The sequence below is a fragment of the Phaseolus vulgaris genome, chromosome 9, assembly GCF_051622355.1.
Source record: "Phaseolus vulgaris cultivar YP4 chromosome 9, ASM5162235v1, whole genome shotgun sequence".
NCBI lineage: Eukaryota > Viridiplantae > Streptophyta > Magnoliopsida > Fabales > Fabaceae > Phaseolus > Phaseolus vulgaris.
In genome coordinates this window covers 17,377,338-17,400,636 of record NC_143506.1, presented here as the reverse complement: position 1 = coordinate 17,400,636, position 23,299 = coordinate 17,377,338, and the positions used below count along the sequence as shown (strand labels likewise).

Here is a 23,299-nt window from a genome sequence, read left to right as displayed (position 1 = left end):
TTTTTAAATTGTATTGTATCTTAACATTTTTATATATAATGAAAGGTTGAACAAAAAAACTATAACAACTTTCCCGAGTTTATAAACTTCTTTTTTTAATAATAAAATTTGAATAAATTTACATCTAATTGTTCTCATAAAAAAAGACACTTAAAGAAGAAGGAAAGGAATTTGATAGGTCCATTTATTATTTTGTTTCCCAGCAGTCAAGAAACAGAAGGAACAGTTGGGTATTTTTTAGTTTTTAAAAACCAAATAGTTTTTACAACAAAAGAATATAATAAGCTTCTAATACAACTTCTTTATTTATCTAAAATATGTTAGACTTTTATAAAAAAAAATATTTATAACAATTTTTTCAATCCAACTTATTTATTATTTACCTCATTTAGGAAGAGAGAAACTCTTTAATTTATTTTAATTTTTCCTATTAAAATATATAACTTATCTTCTCACTCTGTTCATTGAACAGGAAATGTAGTCCTTCAGAGTGGATCCTTTTTATAATGTTTAAGATTTTGAGATTAAAAATGTTTCCAATTCTCTGTTCCTTCCTTTGTCTTTTTCATTACCATTTTCCTAAATACCAAAACTCCACTCAACTCAGTCCAATTGTCACCCCTCTTCCACATCTACCATTTTAAATTAATCTTCATACCTGTGATTTAAATTATATATATAAACATCATATTACTTTAGATTAATGGGTATCCACTCTAATTTACCCACTTTAACAAATAATATCCATTTATAGAGTATAGATATTATCCAATTTTTCAAATAGGAAAGGAGACTATAATATATAACTAGTTGTCCATGACCGTACTTATCTTATTATTTTTTATATTTTATTATTATTATACAATATTTTATTGCGATACTTTTACTTTTATTAATTTTAAAAACATAATAGTTATTTTACTAGCTATATAATTTAAATAATAATAATAATAATAATAATAATAATAATAATAATAATAATAATATTATTATGTAAATTGTGCTTATAATTTGAGAGTGGTTCTTCGCAAACTAGTCTTTGATTGTATAATTGAGATATAAAATTTGATTTGTTTGATTCAAATTGTGTTGATCAGTAAGGTTATAATTCATGTATTAGTATTGGAGTGTCACGTTAAATAATGTATAAATTATAAGCACTATGATCTTGCCACCAATTAATAAATATGTAAGTCAATTAAATTTATTAATTGATGTAAATTTTGTCATTCAAATATTTGTAGGAATTTAAATTTATAACTAAGACATATAAAAGAAAGTTAGAAAATATAATAATAGTAATTTTAATACGCATCACATAAGTTTGTTTATGCTCACAAAGATATGTTGATGTAGAAATTACATTAAGGATTCGTTGCAGTTTCACCGAATGTCCTAGATGTTAGAAAAAAAATATCTTGGTGAAAGTTGCAACCCTAGATGTTAGATCGTTGGTTTTACTAAGAAATAATTATTCAAGCTAATTATGATTACTCTAGTGATTAAATGTCATGTTGCTCTGATGATAAAATGCAAAGTTGTAAAATTAGAGTAAAAAATGTATTAATTTCTTTATTTAGGTATAGTAAGTGATTGAACAGGATCTTGATATCAATAAAAATAGTTTATAAATGTATTAGATTTTAAACAAGATAAAACTTGAAAGAATTGACAGAAAACAATAAAGATAATACTCAACATTTAAGAGATAGGGTGATGATTTGTGTTATTAAAACTTATGTGTGTAAATGTATAATACCTCTGAATTTTAATTAGAATAAATGATAAAGATTTAATATCGCATCATCTAAATGCAACGTTTCTGTTAAAATTAAATCAGGTATTAATATAAAAATTATAGAAATAAAAGGAATATGTAATCCTTAGAAAAGATAATCTTCTAATCTTACTAGGATTGTCCAGAATTACAGAAATGTAGTAGAAAAAAATGACTACCATAAAAAATAAAATGTTTATACATTAGTTTATTGCAAATAAGAATGAATAAATGTGAAACACTGCAACTCATGTCATGCATCGTGTAGAAATACACAAATGTTGTGAGCTTGAACTGCAACCCTAGCTTTGTGCACTTCTCATTTCTCTTGTGGCCAATTTTCACTATCCTTCTTCGAACATTGGGCCTGGTCATTAAAGAAAACTCTTTTCATATCTTTGTTTTGCTAAGTTATGGTTATATTAAATATATTTTATAAATTACCTAAAAACTAAAAATTTGGTTGGAACCGATACAACTTAATTTTGATTGAAAGCTGTTAAGCTTTTAGCTAGTATTTAATTAAATCAGCTGCTAAACTATCATATAAGAGTAATTTTTTTTTTATGAAATTTATTATCATTTTTTGGAGCAAAAATACATTTTAAAATAATTGTAGTTTTCATTTTTTAACTTTTTTTCTTAATTAAATATCAAGTATTGTACTAAAATTATAAAAAAATTTGCAAATAGATTAAAAAATTATCCATTTTAACTAGATCAAATTTATTTAGATTTTTTTTTAATTTATTTAAAATGAATTAAATCTAGATTAAATTTATTTTATTAATTAGATTAAATTTTCTTTCTCAAATACATTAAATTTATTTTGATACAGACACAAACTAACTTGACTCGAATTGGCCCGAACCCGAACGACTCGAAACCGACCAAGGACTGAACGACTCAACATCGCCTCAGGCCTACTAGGCTCGACATCGACTCGAGCCTGCTCGACTCACCATCAACCCAAGTCCGGACGACTTGATGTCGACCTAGGATTGCTCAACTCAACATCGGCTAGAGCCTGGAAGACTCTACATCAGCCCAAGCATGCTCGACTCGACATCGGCTTGGGCCCACTCAACTCAATATCGGCCTTGGCCCGAACACTCGACATCGGCCCAGACCTGGACGACTCGGCATTAGCCCGAGCCCGAATGACTCAAAATCGAACAGGGCCTGGACGAATCGACATTGCCTTGGCTTTATACACTCAACATTGACCCGAGCTCGAATGACTTGACATCGGCCTGGGCCGATCTAGCTCAACTTAGCAACAACCCGACCTGATCCACTCGACATCGACCCAGGCCTGCTCAACTCGACATGGGCTCGAGCCTGCTCGACTCGACATCGGCCCGACCTACACAACTCAACATCGATCTAGGATTGCTCAACTTGACATTGACCAGGATTGCTCAGCTCACATCAGCCTAGGCCCGCTCGACTCAACATGGGCTCGGGTATGCTCAGCTCAACATGAGCCTGAGCCTGCTTGACTCAACATGGACCTGTGCCCGCTTGGCTCGATATCGCCCGGCCTACACAGCTCAACATCGATATGGGATAACATTAGTCTGGGCCCGAACGAATCAACAACGCCCCGGGCCCGCTCAGCTTGGGCTTGCTCAACTCACCATTAGCTCGGCCCGACCGACTCGACATTAGCCCGGGCCCGCTCTGCTCGACATTGACCTAAGATTGCTCAACATTAGCCCAGGCCCGCTCGACTTGACATGGGCTCAGGAATGTTCGGCTCGACATCGACCTGGCCAACTCAACATGGGCTCAGGACTGTTTGTCTCGACATTGACTAGGGCCATCTCGGCTCAACATCGGCCCTAACCTGGACCACTTGAAATCCCGGGCCTAGATGACTCGACATCAGCCCGAGCTAGAACGACTAGAAATTGGCCAAGGCCCGAATGAATCGGCATCACCCTGGCCTTGTACGACTCAACATCGCCCAGGCCCGGATGACTCATCGGCCCAACAACTCGACATCGGGTCGGGACTTCTCAGCTTGACATGGGCCTGACACTGCTTGGCTCGACATCAGTCCCGCCCCGATCCACTCGACAACGGTCAGGCCAGAACGACTATACATCAACTCGGGCCTGCTCGCTTCGACATCGGCCCGAGCCTGCTCGACTCAACATTAGCCTGGGCCCGAACGACTCAACATCGACATGGGCTCGCTCAGCTCGACATCGGCCTAGCCTGCTCGGCTCAACATTGACCTAGGATTGCTCAACTCGACAACGGGCTTGACTCGACATGGGCCCGGAACTGTTCGGCTCGACATCGGCTTAGGCTCGCTCAACTCGACATGGGCCTGGGACTGTTGGGCTAGACGTTGGTAGGGCTCGCTCGGCTCGTCATCAACTTGAGCCCAGACGACTCAACATCGACCCTAGCCCAATCTGCTCGACATCGGCCTGGACTTGCTCGACTCAATATCATCCTTGGCCAGCTCGACTCAACATCAGCCCGGACATGCTTGACTTGACATTGACTTGGGCCCGCTTGACTTGACATCAGCCTTGGCCCGATCGTCTGCATAGCAGCCCAGGCCTGCTTGAATCGATATCGAATCCGAAAGACTCAGCTCGACATGGGGCTGGACCGGCTCGACTAGACATTGGCCTAGGCCAACTCGGCTTGATATCGGCCCCGACCCCAACTCAATATCTGTTCGACTCAATATCGACCTTGGCCCGCTCAGCTCGACATCGGCCCGAAGATGCTCGACTCGACATCAGCCTGGGCCCGCTCGACCTTACATCAGCCTTGGCCCGATCGTCCGGATATTGGCCCGGGCCTTCTCAACTCGATATTGGACCTGAAAGACTGAGCTCGACATGGGGTGGACCGGCTTCACTAGACATTGGCCTAGGGTTGACTCGACTCGACTTTGGCCCGGAACAACTTGGCTCAACTTTTGCCCATACCGACTTGATTCGACTTGGGTCCGGACGACTTGACTCGACGTGGACTTGAGCCGACTTTGCTCAACCTAGGCCCGAATTGTCTTGGCTAAACTTGGATCGGGTCAAGTCAAAATCCAACCCAAAATGCAATTTTGATAATCCAAAAATGTATCCAACTATATCTAATCCATATCCAATTAAATGGATTGGATTTAAAGTCCAAAAATATGGATTTGGATTTGAGATAAATCCATTTAAATGGATTAAAACTAATATGAATTTAGATAATTATGGATTGGATTTTGTAATTTGGATTTTTTCCCACCCTTGACCACCGTCCCACCCCACCAGTTTACCACACTTGTCAACCTCAATTTGAAAAAAACAGAATGTATGTTTCTTTTATTGCTCAATCTCCTTCTGTGTTTTTCAAATCGTTCTTCCCATGCAAGGAGGAGAGCTTCGATTTCCTTATCTGTATAGGGCTCAGTTCTTGATGTAATAACAACAATGGAAGGGTCGTATTTTTTTGAGAGACCATCTAACAAAGCAGATCTTCAACAGAAACCGGAGCAACGACGGCTAAACCGTCTATGCGCTTTATATCAAGGTAGGATTTCATGGACTTGTCATTTTTCGAATTCTTGAGTTGAAGTCGGAGTTTCTTTATTTGTGCCCGCATGAGAGGTGTAGACATTGCAAAGATGACTCCAAATTTGATGGGGGGAATGTAGACCAACAACCTGGGTGAGTACGGTGGTGGACATGTCAACAAGAAGCCATGCAACGATCAATTGGGCGATGATATTGAATGTAGGCATCATTTTGAGGTGGAACATTTTTTTTTCCTTCAAGAGAATGAAGGAGATTGAGACCATTGTCGAGAGTAGCCGAGACTTGATGTTTCCATAGCAAAAAAAATCATCTTTGAGGTTGATAGGTGTGGTAATCTGGTGGGGTGTGATGGTGGCCATGGGGACAAAGAAAGTCGAAAGAGAATCAGAAGAGGATGACATTATATAGAGCCAAAAAACGGCTAATGATACCATGACAGAGTGAGAGAGAATACACGTGAACGAGGAAAAGAAGATTATTCAACCTGTGTTACTCAATACAGACACAAAAAAATATAGAGAGAGGCAGACAATGAATACATATATATACATATATATATATATATATATATATATAGAGAGAGAGAGAGAGAGAGAGAGAGAGAAGAAGAGAGAGTAATGCGTAACTACTTGAGTTTCTAACATTGCAATTGATACCCACGTTAAATTAACTGATGCTGCTCTGTTATCGTATACACACAACAATCAATTGAACGGAGGATTAGCACACACAAAAATCACCAAAAAGTCGTGTCATCGGATGAAAAGAAAAGCTTACCTGAAAAGCTTTCGACAGCGAATAGCAGCGCTTCTGCTCACCGATTGCTCCAGCATACCTACCCTTCAGATCATTGCGGATTCTCTCTTCTTCTTGAAGTCCTACACGAACCCTTTCAAGCTTCTGCACATAAGTGCAGCAGTTAAAGCTCGTAAAAAAAGCACGTTCAGTGGACAAATATAAACACAGAGGGAAGACTAAAAAAATTCACATGAAACAGAAAATATGAGGATTTTTTTTATAAAACGTGGGGGTTTTCTCTACAAAATTACCATGAAACTGAACATTGTGCAACAAATGTATCCTCTAAATCATACTTATATTAATGATATAATTAAAATCAAATCAATTTAGTAAATGCAGAATAATGTGGCTTTAATTCTGTACTGTAAGCAGTTATTAAAAGCCTATTTTAAAACTAGTAATTAAATATATCAAAAGTGTTTTATTGTGATTTCGCCAAAATATGTACATACCTTCTATTTTAGGAAAATAGAAAGCCTCAATGTTTGCTCAAAAAAGCTTCTGCTGGCGTTTTTAATGTTACTTGTGCCTTGTGTTCTTTATATAATTTAATGACAAAATTTCTAACGGAGAAAAAGAAAACATGCGTCGGCTCATACAAACAATTTATCACTGATCAATATTGTTCAATGTTCTTAGAGTTATTTAGTTAAAATCAACACGAGACCTAAAGAGCTGCAGTTAACTCTTCCAAATTTATCACCTGTGAAAGCTAGAAAATAGCATTACCTGTTGACTTCCCTTGACAATTCCTTCCATGGAATGAACTAGTTTTATACGCCCATCGGTGCTACTAAAGGCCTCTTGAAACTGCAACCAAGTGAAAAAGAAACACAACAACAGCTAAAACTGATTAGATAACATAAAAAAAAAATACACATTTTCCCTTACAAAAAATGAAACATTAGGCCAAACAGTTTTTATCTCATTGGATCGCAACAGGGTGTGATGGCGGCAAGCACCCAGTGGATAAAGAATTGATACCCCCCCACCTTTTTTTGAATAATCCCATAGTTTTCTTTAAATAAATTATATATCAAGCACATTTTGGATCAAATAATACATATAAACAAATATTAAGAACATTAGAAAGTAAGAAAATTGTGACCTAAAGCATATAGTTAGACAAAAACACACTCTCAAACCAGGTTCGTGGTGGGTTACTACCTTCCAAAAAATAGCCCCTACCATTTATGTATTGAAGAAAACCTGGACCCTGTCGAATCCAATTAAATTGGGTTTCTTCTCATCAAAGTCAGAACAGGGCATGGAAGGCACCTATGAGTTCTTTTCACCGCTCTAAAAGACTTAGAGGTCAAGAAAAACCTCAGAACACAATATTCTGTAGAACCATATTGACATAGGGAAAGAGGTGATAAAATCATCTGTGCCTTTCTAATAGCTTAAAATATTAGTCATTCAGGGCAGTTGGTTATAATCCCAGAAAACAGTGATGAGTGGCAATCCAAAAACTGCTACATATATATATATACATATATATATATATTGAAAAATTACTCAAAATTATATACATTCATATATGCTAGTAATGGAGAGCATAGATGGAATCGTGAAAGACCTGAGAGAGCATTCCCTGGAACGAAATGAAAGTGTAGAACAATGTGTGAGAGAGAACAAGGAACAGTAAGAGAGTGAACTGAATAGCAACCACAGAATACAACGGTGGAGATGGTGCCAGAGAACAGAGGAAGGACCGCAACACCAGGAAGGTGCTGGCAAACATCAGAAAAGGCCAGGGACAGCACCAGAGAACAGCAGGCAATGAATTACAAAAACAATGGTGAAAATTTGTTTTATAAAGGGTTTCAAGCTAAAACCCCAAAGAAGGGAAGTAATATTAAGATATCGTCACCGATATAAACTGAACAATGCAGTATTGGAGGGGCATGGGAGCAAACAGGGATTTTCAACCATTAACTAAGTTGCACTGCACCCATTAATGCAGTGAATGTGAATTGCACTGCTCCAGTTGCGACAGAAAGGTACAACACAATAGCAGAGAAGGCCATAGTCACAGCCTGACAAAACTGTGCTTCGGCATGTGATTGAAAACCTTCGGTCCCTAACGGAGAATAAGAGTCTCCGTTACCAAGAGATCAAGAACTCAACTTGCCACCCCTATTCACAAGGCAATTATCACGCTTCAAGCCAAAAGGACCCTTAAACACAGTGTAAAGAGATGTAATAATTCATGAGTGTTTATCCAACAACTTAACTTTTCATATAGTTGCTGTTATAGTTAATTCATGATAGACAGTAATACTAATTTTAAGTACTTCCAAATCCAAAATATGCTAAATACATGCAGCAGCAAAATTTGTAATTACCACTAACACAGTCTTCACTCAGAGGCCCTCCCAGTACTTTTTGTTAATGATATGTTCTTTGAACTCCCTATGCTCTGGTCCTTTCTTTTCTTAATTATATAATCTTTTTATGGTGGTTGTATGTTTAAACAATGAGTTGTGGTTAGTAATTATGAACTCTACTTTAGTTTTGAAAAATCTTTTTTTTTTTTCGAGCAATTGCATGTGTAGTGTTAGAAAGCTGCCTTGATTGTGGTTACCCTTAATCTGTCTAAACTGTGGTCTCTTCAACACCAAACCAAGTGCAAGAGAAAATTTCAGAGCATGCTTCCACTTCTCCAATGAATACCTGAGAAATGATCGAATTCAACAAAGATGTTTCCTTTAACATCAATTCTTTTATTTCCAAGAGAGCATTGTAGGTAGCATAGTATTTATGAGTTTGTTGATGTTTTCCCTGTACATAGGCAAAACCAAGGACATGCATATCAATTAGAAGTTAGAACTAGCAATAGGATAACTATGATCAGATAAGATATAAAAACTAGTACACTCCTGCTAACTTAACTTTTATCTTTCATAATAATAAACTCTATTTCATCAAAACAATTCATGAACCTGGATTTGTGCATACAGTTCGGAGAGCCGACATTCGTACCTGCATACACAAATGAAGAAATATCTTGTAAATAATATATATAAGACTACAAGCAGGTTGCACATATTATTGATCCTGTCATATATGCATGACATTCGTTTCCTCTCTTCATTGCACAATGGTCAAAATCTAGTGTTTTTTATAGATTTTTTTCATACTGCACATTCTACTTCATCCAATAAAATGATGCATTAGTAGCAGGGGCATAACTCTCGCACGAATTAGTATATCTTAGAGGCTAGTAGGCTCAAGTAAATTAATTGATTAAACTTCCTACCCAATAAGAATGGATTTGAAGATTAAACAAGGACATAGTATCTTTCTATCAACCTATCCAATTTAAGCCTTGTCAGTCTCACCCTATCTAGAAATCAAATCAAACCCTCCCCAAATGTTTAGGAAACAAAAATTGTGGAAAGAAATAAATTTAAATGTAAAAAATGATTATATTGAGTTCGTATTTTTTCCTACCTTGAGTTGAAGATGAGTTCAAACTGCACAAAATTCAAATAAAGTAGTGTATGTGTTCAAAGAGTTTCAAAGAAGAGCATTGAAAGATGTATGCAGATGAATTTGAAAGAAAATATCCTAGATTAGTTTAATTGTACTTAAATTAGAACTAGGTAAAACCATATTCAAATTCAATGACAAAGAGTTTCAAGGAGTATGATGTAAACTATGTACAAATGAAAGGTGAAAGAAACAAACGTACTGGATTACTTCTGATTGGCAAGGTAGGTCATCAATCTGACGTCTTACTGCTACAATATTCCTCAATCTAGCAGCAAGTTGCTAACAAAAACGGAAAAGGCATGGGTTTATAGTAATTGAAATTTGAAACAATGAAATAAGCAATGGTCAAGAACTAGTAAAGGAAAGCTTAAAGTTTTAAATAGCAGTTTCCAGATGCAATTGCAGCTGCATTATTGCATTTTGGGAATTTTTTTCATCAAACCACATCAGCCCAAATGTTCCATAATTTCAGTAATTGCAGGGCAACCACAACAACAATTCAAAATCATCAACTGTCAAGAGATTAGAATAAAAGGAGTAGGAAACAAATCCGCTTGTTAAAACTGGTTTACCTTTTTCATCAAATCGACTTTTTCAACTAATTCACTGAAAGAATTATGCAGTCCATCAGATAGATTCTTGTTATCACTGTAATTTGTAATTTGCCTCTCTAGTTCACTAATATCAGCTTGAAGTTCTGAGTGTTTAGAATTGCGATTGAACCGAAAGTAATTTTCCTGCTTATCAAGATCCTGAACCAACAGTGAATGGCATTACCACCACTTAATATCATTTTTAGAGCAATTGTTAATTAAAAATTAGTTAAATATCCTGCACCAGCCGGCAGGTTTGAAAATTTGAATATTACATAAATTGAAAGAAATAATTCACCTTCAAAGATGTCATTAAAGAAATCAACTTCTGTGCTGCAGAATCAGCACCCTCATTACTGATTCTGTCTTGTAGAGTAGTTAATTGCTTCACAACGTTCATCTTCTGCTGATTCTTTAGGCCAAAAATAAGAAGAAGCCCGTTCAATAGCAAAGCCAAATAAATTTTTACAGAACATAGATGCAAATGCTGCTAAAGATAGCAAAATTAGAACTACAAAGGAACGGTTGCCCATTTTCTGTTAACAATTAGCAGGAGAAGTACAAAACTAATAATCAAAGAAGATCAGAAAGGGGGAGGATGGGGCATGTTATAAAAAAGAAAGGAGCCAGTTTCATATCTAACATCTTATCCATCTCACCAACCAGTTCATCTAAGTTGCCACCCAATGCCTCAATCGAAGTTCTACACTCATGCTCTTCAATGATATTTTCAGCATGAGAAACCTATACGAAAAATCAGCACTGCATTAAACAAATAATAAACACAAAGCATATTTGGGAAAAGGTTGCAACATCTATTTCTATTTTCTAATTAAAAAAATTCAAAAAACTAATTTTGGAAAATAAAGTGAAGAAAATATCGAGTTCAATTCTACACACACAAGGTCTAGGATGGATACAAGCGACAAATGGTTTAGAGAGCTCTTCTACTAAAAATATAGAATTTTTTTAAGACGAAATGCTCTCAAAACCCCTGTCCCATTCAAGCACGCTCTAGATGACATTATAAGTTTTGTCACCTCATATTTCCTAAACAATATATTACTTCTAAAAACAGTTTTGAAAAACAGAAACAAACATGCCCTAAATAATAAAAAATAGTTGAAAACTTATTTCCTTTCATTATTTCAGAAAACAGGCACATCATCAATCTTTTTCACTTTTATCAGAACCAAAACTTTCGATCACTGTTAGCAACAGTCCAATACCTCGCTGGCACGGTGTTCTTGATTTTGCGGAAGGTGTGACATAAGCCACTGAATTACAGGAAAAAGAGCGTCGGCATCGAGATCTTTGACGTGAGAGAGATGAAGAGGGTGCGGGCATCCAACTAATTCTAAAGATTCCTCGATGTCGAGTGTTTTCCCATGGTCTCTGCAAGGCGAGTTAGGGGAATTGAGTGCAGAGAAAATCTCAACCGAATTGATTGAAAGAAGGGAGAAAGAGATACTTGCGTTATGGCGGCGATGCACCGAGAGAGGCCAGCGATGACTTTTTCAGACGGTGGCGCATCGGAGTCTGTCGTGTGGAGGAAGCCTGCGGCGTAGAGAAGATCTAGAATTTTCTGGAAGGTGCTTGAGTCTGAGGATTCGTCCTCCATGTTATGCTCTACTCTTTCTTTCCTTCTTTCTCAGACACTTTGAGTATTACTAAAATACTTAAAAAAACACTATTCTTTTTTTTATACTTTAAAAATATATTAGTCACATCATTTCAACTTAAAACCTATAATATTTGATGTTATTCTTATAAATATATTGAAATTATTATTTTATTCTGTGTTTTTATTAAATTAAAATGTCACATTAATAAGTGTTAATCTCGATGCTAAAAAATAAATAAAGAATTTCCATATAATTTTTAATCATAAATTTAAGAGGGAGAGCCAAAATTTTTCCACTACCAACAGCGGTTGAGTACTTAAAATTGAAATCATACTCAATAACTATTATGAACACACGCGTAGTAGACTAATTATAACACAAGAATAATTCTCTATTTTAAATATTTTTATATCTTTAAATTATATAATTTTTTTATCAACTTAAGAATATTAGTTAAGGCCGGCTTCCCTCAAAAAATCAACACACAATTCTAAAAATAAAATAAAAAATAAAGAAGATCACTAAACATTTTTTTTATATGCAACAAAATTATATAAAAACAAGATAAACATATAAAAAATAAAGTTGAATAACTTTTATTTTGTTATGATTCTAGTATTTAATTATTGATTATTTAAATCTAGTATTTCAAATTATTTGTTTTAATTTTAAGAACAAACAAAAGAGATATTTATTGTCATATCTTTTGTCTTCAGTTTATTTTTTTTTTTCATTTTTGTTTGTCTCTATTCCATTTTATAATAAATAAGAAAATAAAAATAAATAAAAATAAAACATGTTTTTTTTATATTTGTATCATTCTTATATTATTAATAAGTTTTCATATATATATATATATATATATATATATATATTTTCATTATTAACAATTAGCGAAAACACAAAGAAATATATATTAATGTGTATTTGTAGAGACATGAGAGAGAATGAAAGTCATGTTATTGGATCAAAGGAAAATGATAGATAAAGTGAATAATAAAAGTGAAAAGAGAAAAAAATATGATAAAATCTCAAAAATTTAAGTTAAAAAGCAACAATGTGAAAATTGAAGATATATTTCATAAATTAAATAAATAAAAAACTGCTCTTCTGTTTTAATATATTAAAAAAAAAAAATAACTCAATGCTTATAATACAGTTTAGTGTCACGAAGGATTTGTTCTGAAATCAAATCCAACTCTTATAAATAAACATATAATATATAATCATTACATCAAACAATTTTTTTTTATAATATAATAATAATAATTATTCTTATTAAATGATTATTAATATTTATTATTATTATTATTTTATGATCATTATTATTGATAATATTGTTATTACTATTAATAATATGATTAAAATAATATTATCAATAATAATATTATTAAATGTGAATACGAATATTAATAATAATAATATAATAATATTAATATTAATATTAATAATATTATAAATATTAATATTAATGATAATAATAATTTTTATATTAATATTAATAATATTATTATTATTATCAATAATAATAATAACATTAATGTTATTATTATAAATATTAACATTAATGTTATTATTATAAATATTAACATTAATGTTATTATTATAAATATTAACATTAATGTTATTATTATTAATATTATTATTATTTATTATTATTATTATTATAATTAATTATTAGTGAGCAACATTTGAAGTTTTACTAAAAATACTAAAATTGAACCTTTTCTTTGAGGCTGTTTTTTTAAAAGTTTACATAAGTTTGTTTTTGTTCATGTTTGTTGAATAAAGGAATCAAATTGGAAAACTAATCATATCATATACTAAATTTTATGTATAAGTTAATTAAAGATTCTTATAAGAGTTTAATTGTTTTGTGCTAAATTATAGAAAGAAATGGGTGTATATATTAATCATTTTCTTTATACAACATAAATATTTTGTTTGGATTTGATAAGAGTAAAAAAAAAAAAAAAAAATATGTGAAATTGAAAATTAAGTTGCTTTAATTGACTTGAGTGTGTATGTAAAATTAGATATTAGTAATTCAATTTGTCTATTTTCTTTTTATTGAAAAACATATATAAGTAAAAATATAAGCGTTTTTTTAAATGATATATTTATTAGGAATAAGGTTAGATTATGATATATAAAGAGACATATCCATCATCTTACAAACTAGTGTTGTAAGGTTGAATTATATATAAATTTACTTATCAAAATTATATTAGATTCATTTAAAGTTTATAACGTTGAACACTCCTTATACCATTTATAAATATTTAATTTTATTCTTGAAAAATTCATTTTTTAAAGTGATTGAAAATCACACATTAAATAAAAAAATTTAGATTAAACAGAGTGCAATTTATATCTTATTAACTAATCTTGTAAAATAAGTTAAGTATAAACTCACTAGAAATTGCACTTAATTTTCTTTTCATTTTACTCATCTTTAGGAGATGGAAAGCTAACCACACACTCACATCTTAGTTTCCTTGCATACCTACTAAAATCAACATATCTAAATAAGTATAATGTGAGTTTCTTTTGCTTAGTTTACAAGCAAATACAATGTAAAAGTGAATCCTTTGTATGTTAAAGCTATATGAATTAAAGAATTAAAATTTCCAAATTTTTTTATTGACGAATTCTAGCATAAGAAACCCAATTACCTCTACAAGAAAAAATAAATTTAGGGTTAAAACTTAATTACTGACAACTTATTTAGAAAAAAAAAAACAATAAAAAGTTTTTAACACGAAGTTTGTTAAAAAAAAAACCTTAATAATTTTGTTTGAAACTTTTTGACAAATTTAATTTCTTTCATTTGTATGACTTCAAACTTTATTTTAAAGTTCAATGTTTCCTTTGGCATATTTTTTAGAATCTTGATAAACAAGTGTCGCTAATATAATGACAGGTGCTTTATAGGGGTGATAAAGTGAGACGGGTCGTGCGGGTCGGCCCGCTGAAAAAAACGCGGGGTGGGTTGCTTATTTCAATCCGCTTGCCTGCTTAGGCCCGTCCCGCATAGCCTGTAGCCTGTAGCCTGCGCGGGTCAAGTGCGGGGCGGGACGGTCCGCGTAACTTTAAAATGTATAATTTTTTTTTTTATATCCCCATATTTTACATCCCGAAATTTTTAATAACATCTTGCATATTTCATGAAAATAATAATATGACATCATTTACTTAATACATATAAATAAAAAAAATCAAAATTTTTATTTAAAAAATTATAATTTTTAATAAATATTTCTTATGTGGCTAACCCGCATGACTGTGGACCAACTCTTATGCAAGGCAGGCCAATCCGGTTCATTTTTTGCGGGCCAAGTGTGGCTTGGGCCTATGCGGGACGAACCAGCCCGCATTACCACACCTATTATTTTATACCTTCCTTTGCCACCATTTAAGTTACCATTAGATTTTTTGGTAATGGTGGTTAATTTGCTTATTTAGCACTATATATACATATAAATAAATATAAGGGTGGCGCAGAACTGATATTTTGATAAACAAGTACTTACTAGGATTTTGCTAACTTTATAATTATAGTGAGAACTTAAATAAATGGCAATAAAACTCCTAAATTGCCACCATTAATCTAGGAGTAGACGTAAGATATAGTTTTTTTCTGAACACGATTAGTAGTAAACTTTAACGAAACTAACAAGTAAAATAAAAAAAAACTACAGAAATATTAAATGACTATACTGAGAGATATCTGAACTTCCAACAACAGTTACATGGATAAGGTAATCTCATCTTAAGTTTCACTTTTGGTTGTGGTGAATTAGAAAAACCCCACAGGAAAACATAATAGATGTGAAAAGTTTTGTTACTATGATTATTCTGCATTACATAAAAAGAGATTCATAGTTATCTCTTGAATATTTTGCCTTGCTCCTGTTCTCAGAAATCGCTTTCAAATACCTGCACACAGTTCAAGAGCATCGACGGCATTTGGAACATAGTAGTTGTTGAAGTAGTCTCCATAATTGAATGCACGATAACGCAGGGGATGAATTTGGTTATCCACTAACTCATCAGGAACCTCAATGTTCATCTCTTCCTTTGGCATTACAAAAACTCCAAATGCGTATCTCTCTTTCTCTCTCAACATCACTCTGTGTGTGACTGCATGAAGTCTCCCATTGCTCCATGCCTGTTCATTCATGCAGCTTTATTATTATAGTTATTTAAGAAATATATGGTCAAAAAATTTCAATTCTTTGTATATATATATACCTTTAGTGTATCACCAACCAGGACTACAAAGCCATTGCGGGGTATCTCCAAGTCAATCCATTTGTCTGTTTTGGATAAAGCCTGGAGTCCTTGAACATCTTTTTGGCATAAAATGGTTAAAGTACTGTTGTCTGTGTGAGCTGGGAGAACAATCTCAGATTCAGTATTGCTCTCAGAAACTTTGTACTTGATCAATTTTGCAAATGAAGAGCTTTTCATGTTCTCAGCTTTTGAAATGTAATGTTGGGGAAGACCATAACCTTCCACAATCATTTTCAGGACAAGGAAATTTAGTTCTACCATCTTTGAGGTCATGGTCTTCAGTGTCTCACTGCAAGGCCAAAAGAAAAAGTACTGTTTCTCTACCATAATTGACTTCAATATATTTAATGAACGTTTAATCAGAGATTAATCTTGATAGCAAAACTAAGTAAGAATGGAGATAATGAATGAAGCCCCTATTAAATATGATATCTCTAGGTGTATGATGATTTTGGTGGCAACTATATAGTGATTGAAAGATACATGATTGAAGTCACAATCAACAAAAATAACAAGGTGAATCCATTACACAGTAACAGCACAAGGCAGTGCATGAGTAGACTAATATATATATATATATATACTGTTCAAAATAGAACTGATGGAAGAATTAAAAAGTACCAGAAAAGTGGATTTCCTTGAGGCCACACGAGGTCAGTGAAGGCTTCAGCAGCATCTAAGAGAGGAATATCATCGATCCCAAAGCCTTCACAGAGGGGAATGAAAGTGTTCTTGCCAGTGTAGCCCCTATAAGGCTTTGGACTCACATGTTTCTGTTTTGTTTCTTCAGGCAAATCAAACAAAGCTTTCATGGTATTAAACATTTCTTCAAATAAACTCTTGGGGATGATATCATCACACTTCAAGAAGAAGCAGCCATGGCTCTCGCATGCTTCTCTCACATTCTTGCTCATTTCTTTCCACTCCTCACTCCCTTCTTCTAATAACCCCATCCCACCCTTGCAAAAATCAAAGCATGGGATCATCATATTCTCACTCTCACTTTTCATTTCACTCTAAATGTGTTTGTTCTCACACATCGTTCTGCCATATATATATAGAGTTCTTCGTACAAGGATATAGAGTTCTTCGGACAACTCATATTTTTTTATACAACACGTTTACAATATCCAATACTATTATTTTAATATTTTTTATATTATTTAATTATAAATTTACCTTTTATTATATATATTTATATCTAAATCCATCAAATCAAAAATTGTATCAATACAAAAAAATCAGATTTATCCACAGATTTTTACTCATGGACCTAAATTTGTAAGTAAATTCAGTGTTATTCGCAAATCTCTATTCGTAGGTAAATTTTACATTATCTACAAATTTTACCCAAAAATACATATCCAACATAAATTCAATATTATTATTAATTATTAATATAAATATTTTTATTAATAATATAAATAATCTTAATAGCTTTTAAATTTTTAATAATATAAATAATATTAATTATAATAATTACTATAATAATAATCATAACATTACAACAAAATTTGACTGGTTTAATGGTTAAAGCTTCTTTGATCATTAAGGGATTTGACTTCAAGTCGCATATGTTGTTTATTTCTTACATTAATGATATTAATGACATTATTAATGATATTAATGACATTAATGACATTATTAATGATATTAATAACATTATTAATGATATTAATAATATTAATGATATTCATAGTATTAATAATATTTATTCTTACTAGCGGAAACACATGCGGCCATGTGTCTGTGTGTCCACATTAGATGAATAAAAAACAAACATGTCAAGAAGAGAGTGGGAGCACTGCTCCCAAGCAATGACTTTAACCCCCTGTTTGCTTTCATGAATGTATTGTTCAAAAGGAAGGATGTGAGTGGATATCCATGGTTTGGGTCAAGGGATGTGCAGGGAAGTGAAGGAGAGGATATACATGTGAACAGTAAGATGTAGAGGGAAAGCCATGTCAGCATCCCTTATTTCCAAATTTACCCTCATTTGAATGTATCACAATGCTTCATTTGAATGTATTAGTATTTTAAAAAATTTATTGTACAATGTTTAAAATATATATATATATATATAATATTTAAAATGAAGAAACAAATCATAATAAATTTTAAAGAAGTTTTAAGTTTGTTTATTATTTTATAAAATATTATAAATTAGTGTAAAAAAAATATAGTTAAATAAAATCTTCCATTTATATATTAGTTATTAGAGTACATCAGGTGATACCTATTTTTCAAGTTCTAATCAGATATTTTATTAAATATGGTTGAATTTAGTTTTTTTTAAGAAAAGAATATACTATATCTAATTAAAATTGGAAATATTACATGGGTTGGATCATGATCATCACCAAAAGATTATACCAAACATTTTTCATTTTTTTATACTAAATATTTAATTTATTTAATACAAAAAATTCCCTAAAAACAATCCATCACTTAAAATAATTTTATTCTAACATAAATTATTCATTAGAAACTGAAAATATAATTAATATATTTTCACGTATTTTTACATAATTTATTAATAAAAACTACACTTTATTATAAATATTAGTTATTAAATAAATTTAACTAACACAAATATTTAATAAAACAAAATAATAATAATTAATTATTGAACTATATCGGATTATACTACTAATACGTTTTTATCCTTATATTTTATTATAATTTTTTATGGAATCCTTTTCTATGGTTAATTAAGTTATATTTTTGTTACTATTGTATTTTTTAGATTGCTTTATTGTGAGATTTTTTAATATTAAAAATAGTAATTTTTTTATTTATATAAGATGTGATTTATTTTTTAATATTATAGTATATGTTTAATATTTAAAGAAATTATTTGAAATTCTGTTTTTATTTTTTATTTTTATATTAATATATTTCTATATATAGTTATTATGTTTATGAGTAATAATTTATTTTATTATAATTTTTTATGAATTTTTTTTATTGTTAATTACGTTATATTTTTGTTGTTGTGGTATTTTTTATTTTTCATTTCTAAAGGGTTTTTAATATTAAATAAGAATATCTTTTTATTTATATAAGATTTGATTTATTTTCCAATTTTATTACTTGAAGTTCTGTTTTTATTTAATTTGTTGAATACATATTTTTTTTAATTATAGTTTTTATATTATACATATTTACATTTTTAACATATATTTTTTTAATTATAATTTTTAAATCTACGAAATGTGTGAAAGTTTTTTATTTTTAAGAAAAACAACTCATTTTATTATTAATTTTTTTAATAGGCAAGGGTTAATCTGTAAATTAACATTTCACACCTTTAAAAAAAATTAAAATTTCCTCATAACCATCACATCACTCACAAACTCCCATAAATTTTCCTCACACATCCACCCTAACATACCCCAATCCAAACACCCTAATTTTCTTCACACTTTCCTCACACATCCTCTCCCTCAAATCCTCACACATCCCCTCCCTAATCCAAACAGAGCCTAAAGGTTTGGTTGCGATAGGAAAGACAAATAAGAGATTATCATTACAAATCTAAGTTACAAAGACTCAATCTTTCGTAATAATAGTTGATCCGTGAAGAATGATGTAATTGACTGAAGTAGAATAAGTTGTTTAGCATTCGTAGATGGTCGTTGACGGAGGTCATAATATTCATCCATATTTTTTTGCATAGAAAGAATAAGAAACCAAATGATAAGAAAAATTAACAACTATGATTTTTAAGACAAATGAAAAAATGGGGAAAACAAATGTTTCACAACGTTTAATAAATTCTTTCACATTCAAAATTTAAAATTGATAACGGTTTTTTACAAAATAATAAAATATTAGTTTTAAAAATAAAAAATAAAAAATTTCCAATTAATTATAAAATAAGTAGTTATTTATTAAATGCTTAAGAAAATGGAATGACTGAAATGTCCAAGATAAAACAATAAAATAATTATTAATATAAGGATAAAATTCATAAACACAAAAAAAAAGAGTAAGAAGAAAATTCCCTTTATATATTTATATATAGATATAAATTTAATAATATTTATTAAATAATTAATAATATTCAATAATATCCAATTATATTTAATAATATCCAATTATGTTTAATAATATTTAATAATATCCAAATATATTTAATAACAGTAATAATATTTAATAATATATAATAATAATATTTGATATTTAATAATATTTAAAAATATTAATAGTATTTAGTAATATTAATTATATTTAATAATATTAATAATATTTAATGATATTAATAATATTTAATAATATTTAATGATATTAATAATATTTAATAATATTTAATGATATTAATAATATATATAATATTTAATGATATTAATAATATTAATAATATTTAATAATATTAATAATATTTAATAATATTAATAATATTTAATATATTAATAATATTTAATAATATTAATAATATTTAATAATATTAATAATATTTAATAATATTTATAATATTAATAATATTAATAATATTAATAATATTTAATAATATTAATAATATTTAATAATATTAATAATATTTAATAATTTAATAATATTTAATAATACTATATTTAATAATATATAATAATATTATTAATATTAAATATTATTAATATTTAATATTAATAATATTATTATTATTGTGAATAATATTATTATTATTGTGAATAATATTATTATAATAATTAATAATATTATTAATTTGAATGATAATAATAATAAAATTAAAAATACGAATGATAATAAATATATGAATAATATTAATAATTTTATATTATAAATATAATAATAATTATTTGATGAAAATAAAATTTGATTGTGTAATAATTAAATTTTGTTTAGTCATTCAATGAATTGGTTTTGAGTCGCACCTTCTTAGCTTATACATTAATATTAATATTAATATTAATATTAATATTAATTATAATAGATAATAATTGTCAATATTAAAAATAATCCCAATAATAGACATAAGTATTATAAATAAATAATAAATAGACATAATAAAAAATATTTAGATTATAATTAACATTTAAAAATAAAATATATTGAATTATATATGAATTTATCGACGGAGTAGTTAAATATATTTTTTCTTGTAATGTATACTCGGGTTGTCAAAACATTATTTTTCAATTATAAATTTATCCTTTTCAAAAACAAATAAATTTAAACAAGTTAGTATCACAAAATATATAAATTTAAATAAAATTAATCTATTAAACAAAACTTTAAATTTATAATTATAAACAATATAAATTCATAAAATCAATTTTTAAACAATAATTTTAATTGTTAATATTTTTCTTATTAATAACTTTAGTTTGATTACTTAATTTAAAAAGAAATATTGAAATGAAAAGGATTAACAAATACTACCGAGTACTTACGATTTGCATATCATAATACATGTATTCGTCCCTAATAAATGTTAAATTTTATGTAAAATTAACTAAAACAAATATGACACGTTCATATTGAATATGACACAGAAAGAAAAAGCTAAGAGTCCTAATTGAAACAATTTTACATTTGATTGACAAGTTTTGTTTCAAATCTTAAAAGAGTTTAACATTACGCACAATTTCTTTTGTTATTTTTCTTTATAGGAATTAACTTATTCACAATTAATATATTAATAATTTAATCATATTTTTCTAATTTAAAATACTAATACATATTATATTATAACTAGCGGGGAATACAGGCGCAAACGCATACACATTTGTTGGTTTATTTTTATTATTATTATATATATTTAAATATAAATTTATGTGTATTTGTATTTAAGAGAGATATGTTATTGGGTTTAAAGAGATTTGAGGGAGGAGAGAGATAAAATAAGAGAAAAAAGAATTAAAAAACTGATATACATTCAAAACTGTTTATGATAACTATTTTAAATAGGAGAATAAATCTCTTCACTCTCCTGTAAGAGATCACAAATAAAATAAAATTATCGTATCAATCTCTCCACTCTCCTATGAGTTAAGTAAGAACAAACAAAATATCTACACTCTCCTGCTAGCTAGTTAGGTGACAACAAAATAAAATTAACATTTCACTCTCTCTGACATTTAAGTGAGAACAAATAAAATAAAATTTTAAAATTAAAAAGTTACTTTATTAACTTCTAAAATTATAAAATGTTGAAATAACCAAAATAAATTAATAAAACAAAATATTAAGAAAAATAAAATAGAAAAATAATTTAGAGCAAGTAAAAAAAAATTATATATAGGTATAGATATTAAAAATGAGTTATAAATTGAAATTTTTTATGGTGTGAAAGTATATATATTTGAGAGTTCCTTAAGGTAGTAAAGTTTTTTTGAGTGTTAAGTGATGAAAATGATGGTGCTTGCTTTGGGAAGGTTGCATTAAAGAAGATAGAGTAGTTGCACATCTCTAGCTATGAGTATACTGTCAGTATACAGCTCATGCCAGATATGAGCAAAGCTGAAGTGAGAAGAAGTTGCAGTGTTTCTCTTCATCTGTTTCTTATTCAATTCAAGCAAGGCATTATTTGTCCTTGTTTAGTGGTCAACACTTAAAAACTTCAACATTTAGAGTCCGATCGGAATCCGTGTTCATCATGGGAACAATATAATTGTGCATAACTGCTAATTTGTTTCACATTTGGAAATATGTTAGAATCGTTTAACTGATTTGTTTTTGTGTTCTTTCTCTGTCTCCTTTTCGCCCAAGGCACACAAGAGATTATAAGTATTGAGAAGGAGAAGAGAGACATTGATGCAGTGGTTTGCCTGTTGCAAAAAGGACAATAGGTTGCACACGGGTCACGTAATTTAAGCATTTGTTTCTGATATTAATATCTGCCTTGTCATCAAGAGGTCACAACAAGGACATGCTTCTGTGGTGTTCCAAAAAAACACAACCATATGCTCTTTGTTGTGAGAATGTGTCTGTTTCTCTTTCCTGGTCGCTTTTCCTGTTTGATGTGAATGATAAATGCAGGAGAGATTCTACCAAAGTTGAAGAGTTCTAACATGGGGACCAGAGGTTTATACATCATCTATCCTTAGCTGTCGTCACTACCTGTTAACACTCAAAAGGTTTGTTCTTAACAAATGTTAACTATCTTCCTCTATAGCAGGTTCATCAAACTCTTACTCTTTAGGGTTCTGAAGTGAT

The 23,299-nt window shown here is 30.3% G+C and overlaps 2 protein-coding genes across 12 annotated transcripts; both read right to left on the bottom strand.

Annotated features, from left to right (window-relative positions):
• Positions 1-1,877: 1,877 nt before the first annotated feature.
• LOC137820869 (paramyosin-like protein) lies at positions 1,878-11,898 on the bottom strand. Of its 11 annotated transcripts, none has more exons than XR_016515586.1 (11): positions 11,693-11,898; positions 11,447-11,612; positions 10,861-10,961; positions 10,516-10,629; positions 10,197-10,376; positions 9,824-9,903; positions 9,072-9,111; positions 8,714-8,910; positions 6,856-6,936; positions 6,103-6,225; positions 1,878-2,144 (listed from the first exon to the last, which is right to left on the bottom strand). XR_016515586.1 is itself a non-coding variant. In XM_090295339.1 (11 exons), exons 4-11 carry the CDS (start codon positions 10,615-10,617, stop codon positions 2,097-2,099), a joined length of 762 nt encoding a protein of 253 aa, XP_090151465.1. In that variant the 5' UTR covers positions 10,618-10,629; positions 10,861-10,961; positions 11,447-11,612; positions 11,693-11,898; the 3' UTR covers positions 1,878-2,096. The 11 variants fall into 11 exon arrangements, 7 of the variants coding, with proteins under 7 accessions (XP_090151465.1, XP_090151461.1, XP_068481264.2 ...); XR_011082710.2 differs by having other exon boundaries at positions 10,881-10,961; positions 11,693-11,893; XR_016515587.1 differs by having other exon boundaries at positions 10,516-10,623; positions 11,693-11,871.
• Positions 11,899-15,600: 3,702 nt separating this feature from the next.
• On the bottom strand, positions 15,601-17,219 carry LOC137822902 (putative 2-oxoglutarate-dependent dioxygenase AOP1). Its single transcript, XM_068627926.2, has 3 exons — positions 16,760-17,219; positions 16,097-16,427; positions 15,601-16,013 (listed from the first exon to the last, which is right to left on the bottom strand). The coding sequence occupies exons 1-3, from the start codon at positions 17,146-17,148 to the stop codon at positions 15,774-15,776; spliced, it is 960 nt and encodes a 319-aa protein (XP_068484027.1). The 5' UTR covers positions 17,149-17,219; the 3' UTR covers positions 15,601-15,773.
• Positions 17,220-23,299: the final 6,080 nt, after the last annotated feature.

Excerpts from the sequence above, each read along its gene's own strand:
- LOC137820869 (XM_068625163.2), bottom strand. The coding sequence starts at position 11,838 with ATGGAGGACGAATCCTCAGACTCAAGCACCTTCCAGAAAATTCTAGAT. Across the intron at positions 10,377-10,515 it reads CTTTAATGACATCTTTGAAG|GATCTTGATAAGCAGGAAAA; the intron begins GTGAATTATTTC and ends CTGTTGGTTCAG. Across the intron at positions 6,937-8,802 it reads TGAATTCGATCATTTCTCAG|TTTCAAGAGGCCTTTAGTAG; the intron begins GTATTCATTGGA and ends ACTTGGTTGCAG.
- LOC137822902 (XM_068627926.2), bottom strand. The coding sequence starts at position 17,148 with ATGAAAAGTGAGAGTGAGAATATGATGATCCCATGCTTTGATTTTTGC. Across the intron at positions 16,428-16,759 it reads CAAGGAAATCCACTTTTCTG|TGAGACACTGAAGACCATGA; the intron begins GTACTTTTTAAT and ends TTGGCCTTGCAG. Across the intron at positions 16,014-16,096 it reads TGGTTGGTGATACACTAAAG|GCATGGAGCAATGGGAGACT; the intron begins GTATATATATAT and ends ATGAATGAACAG.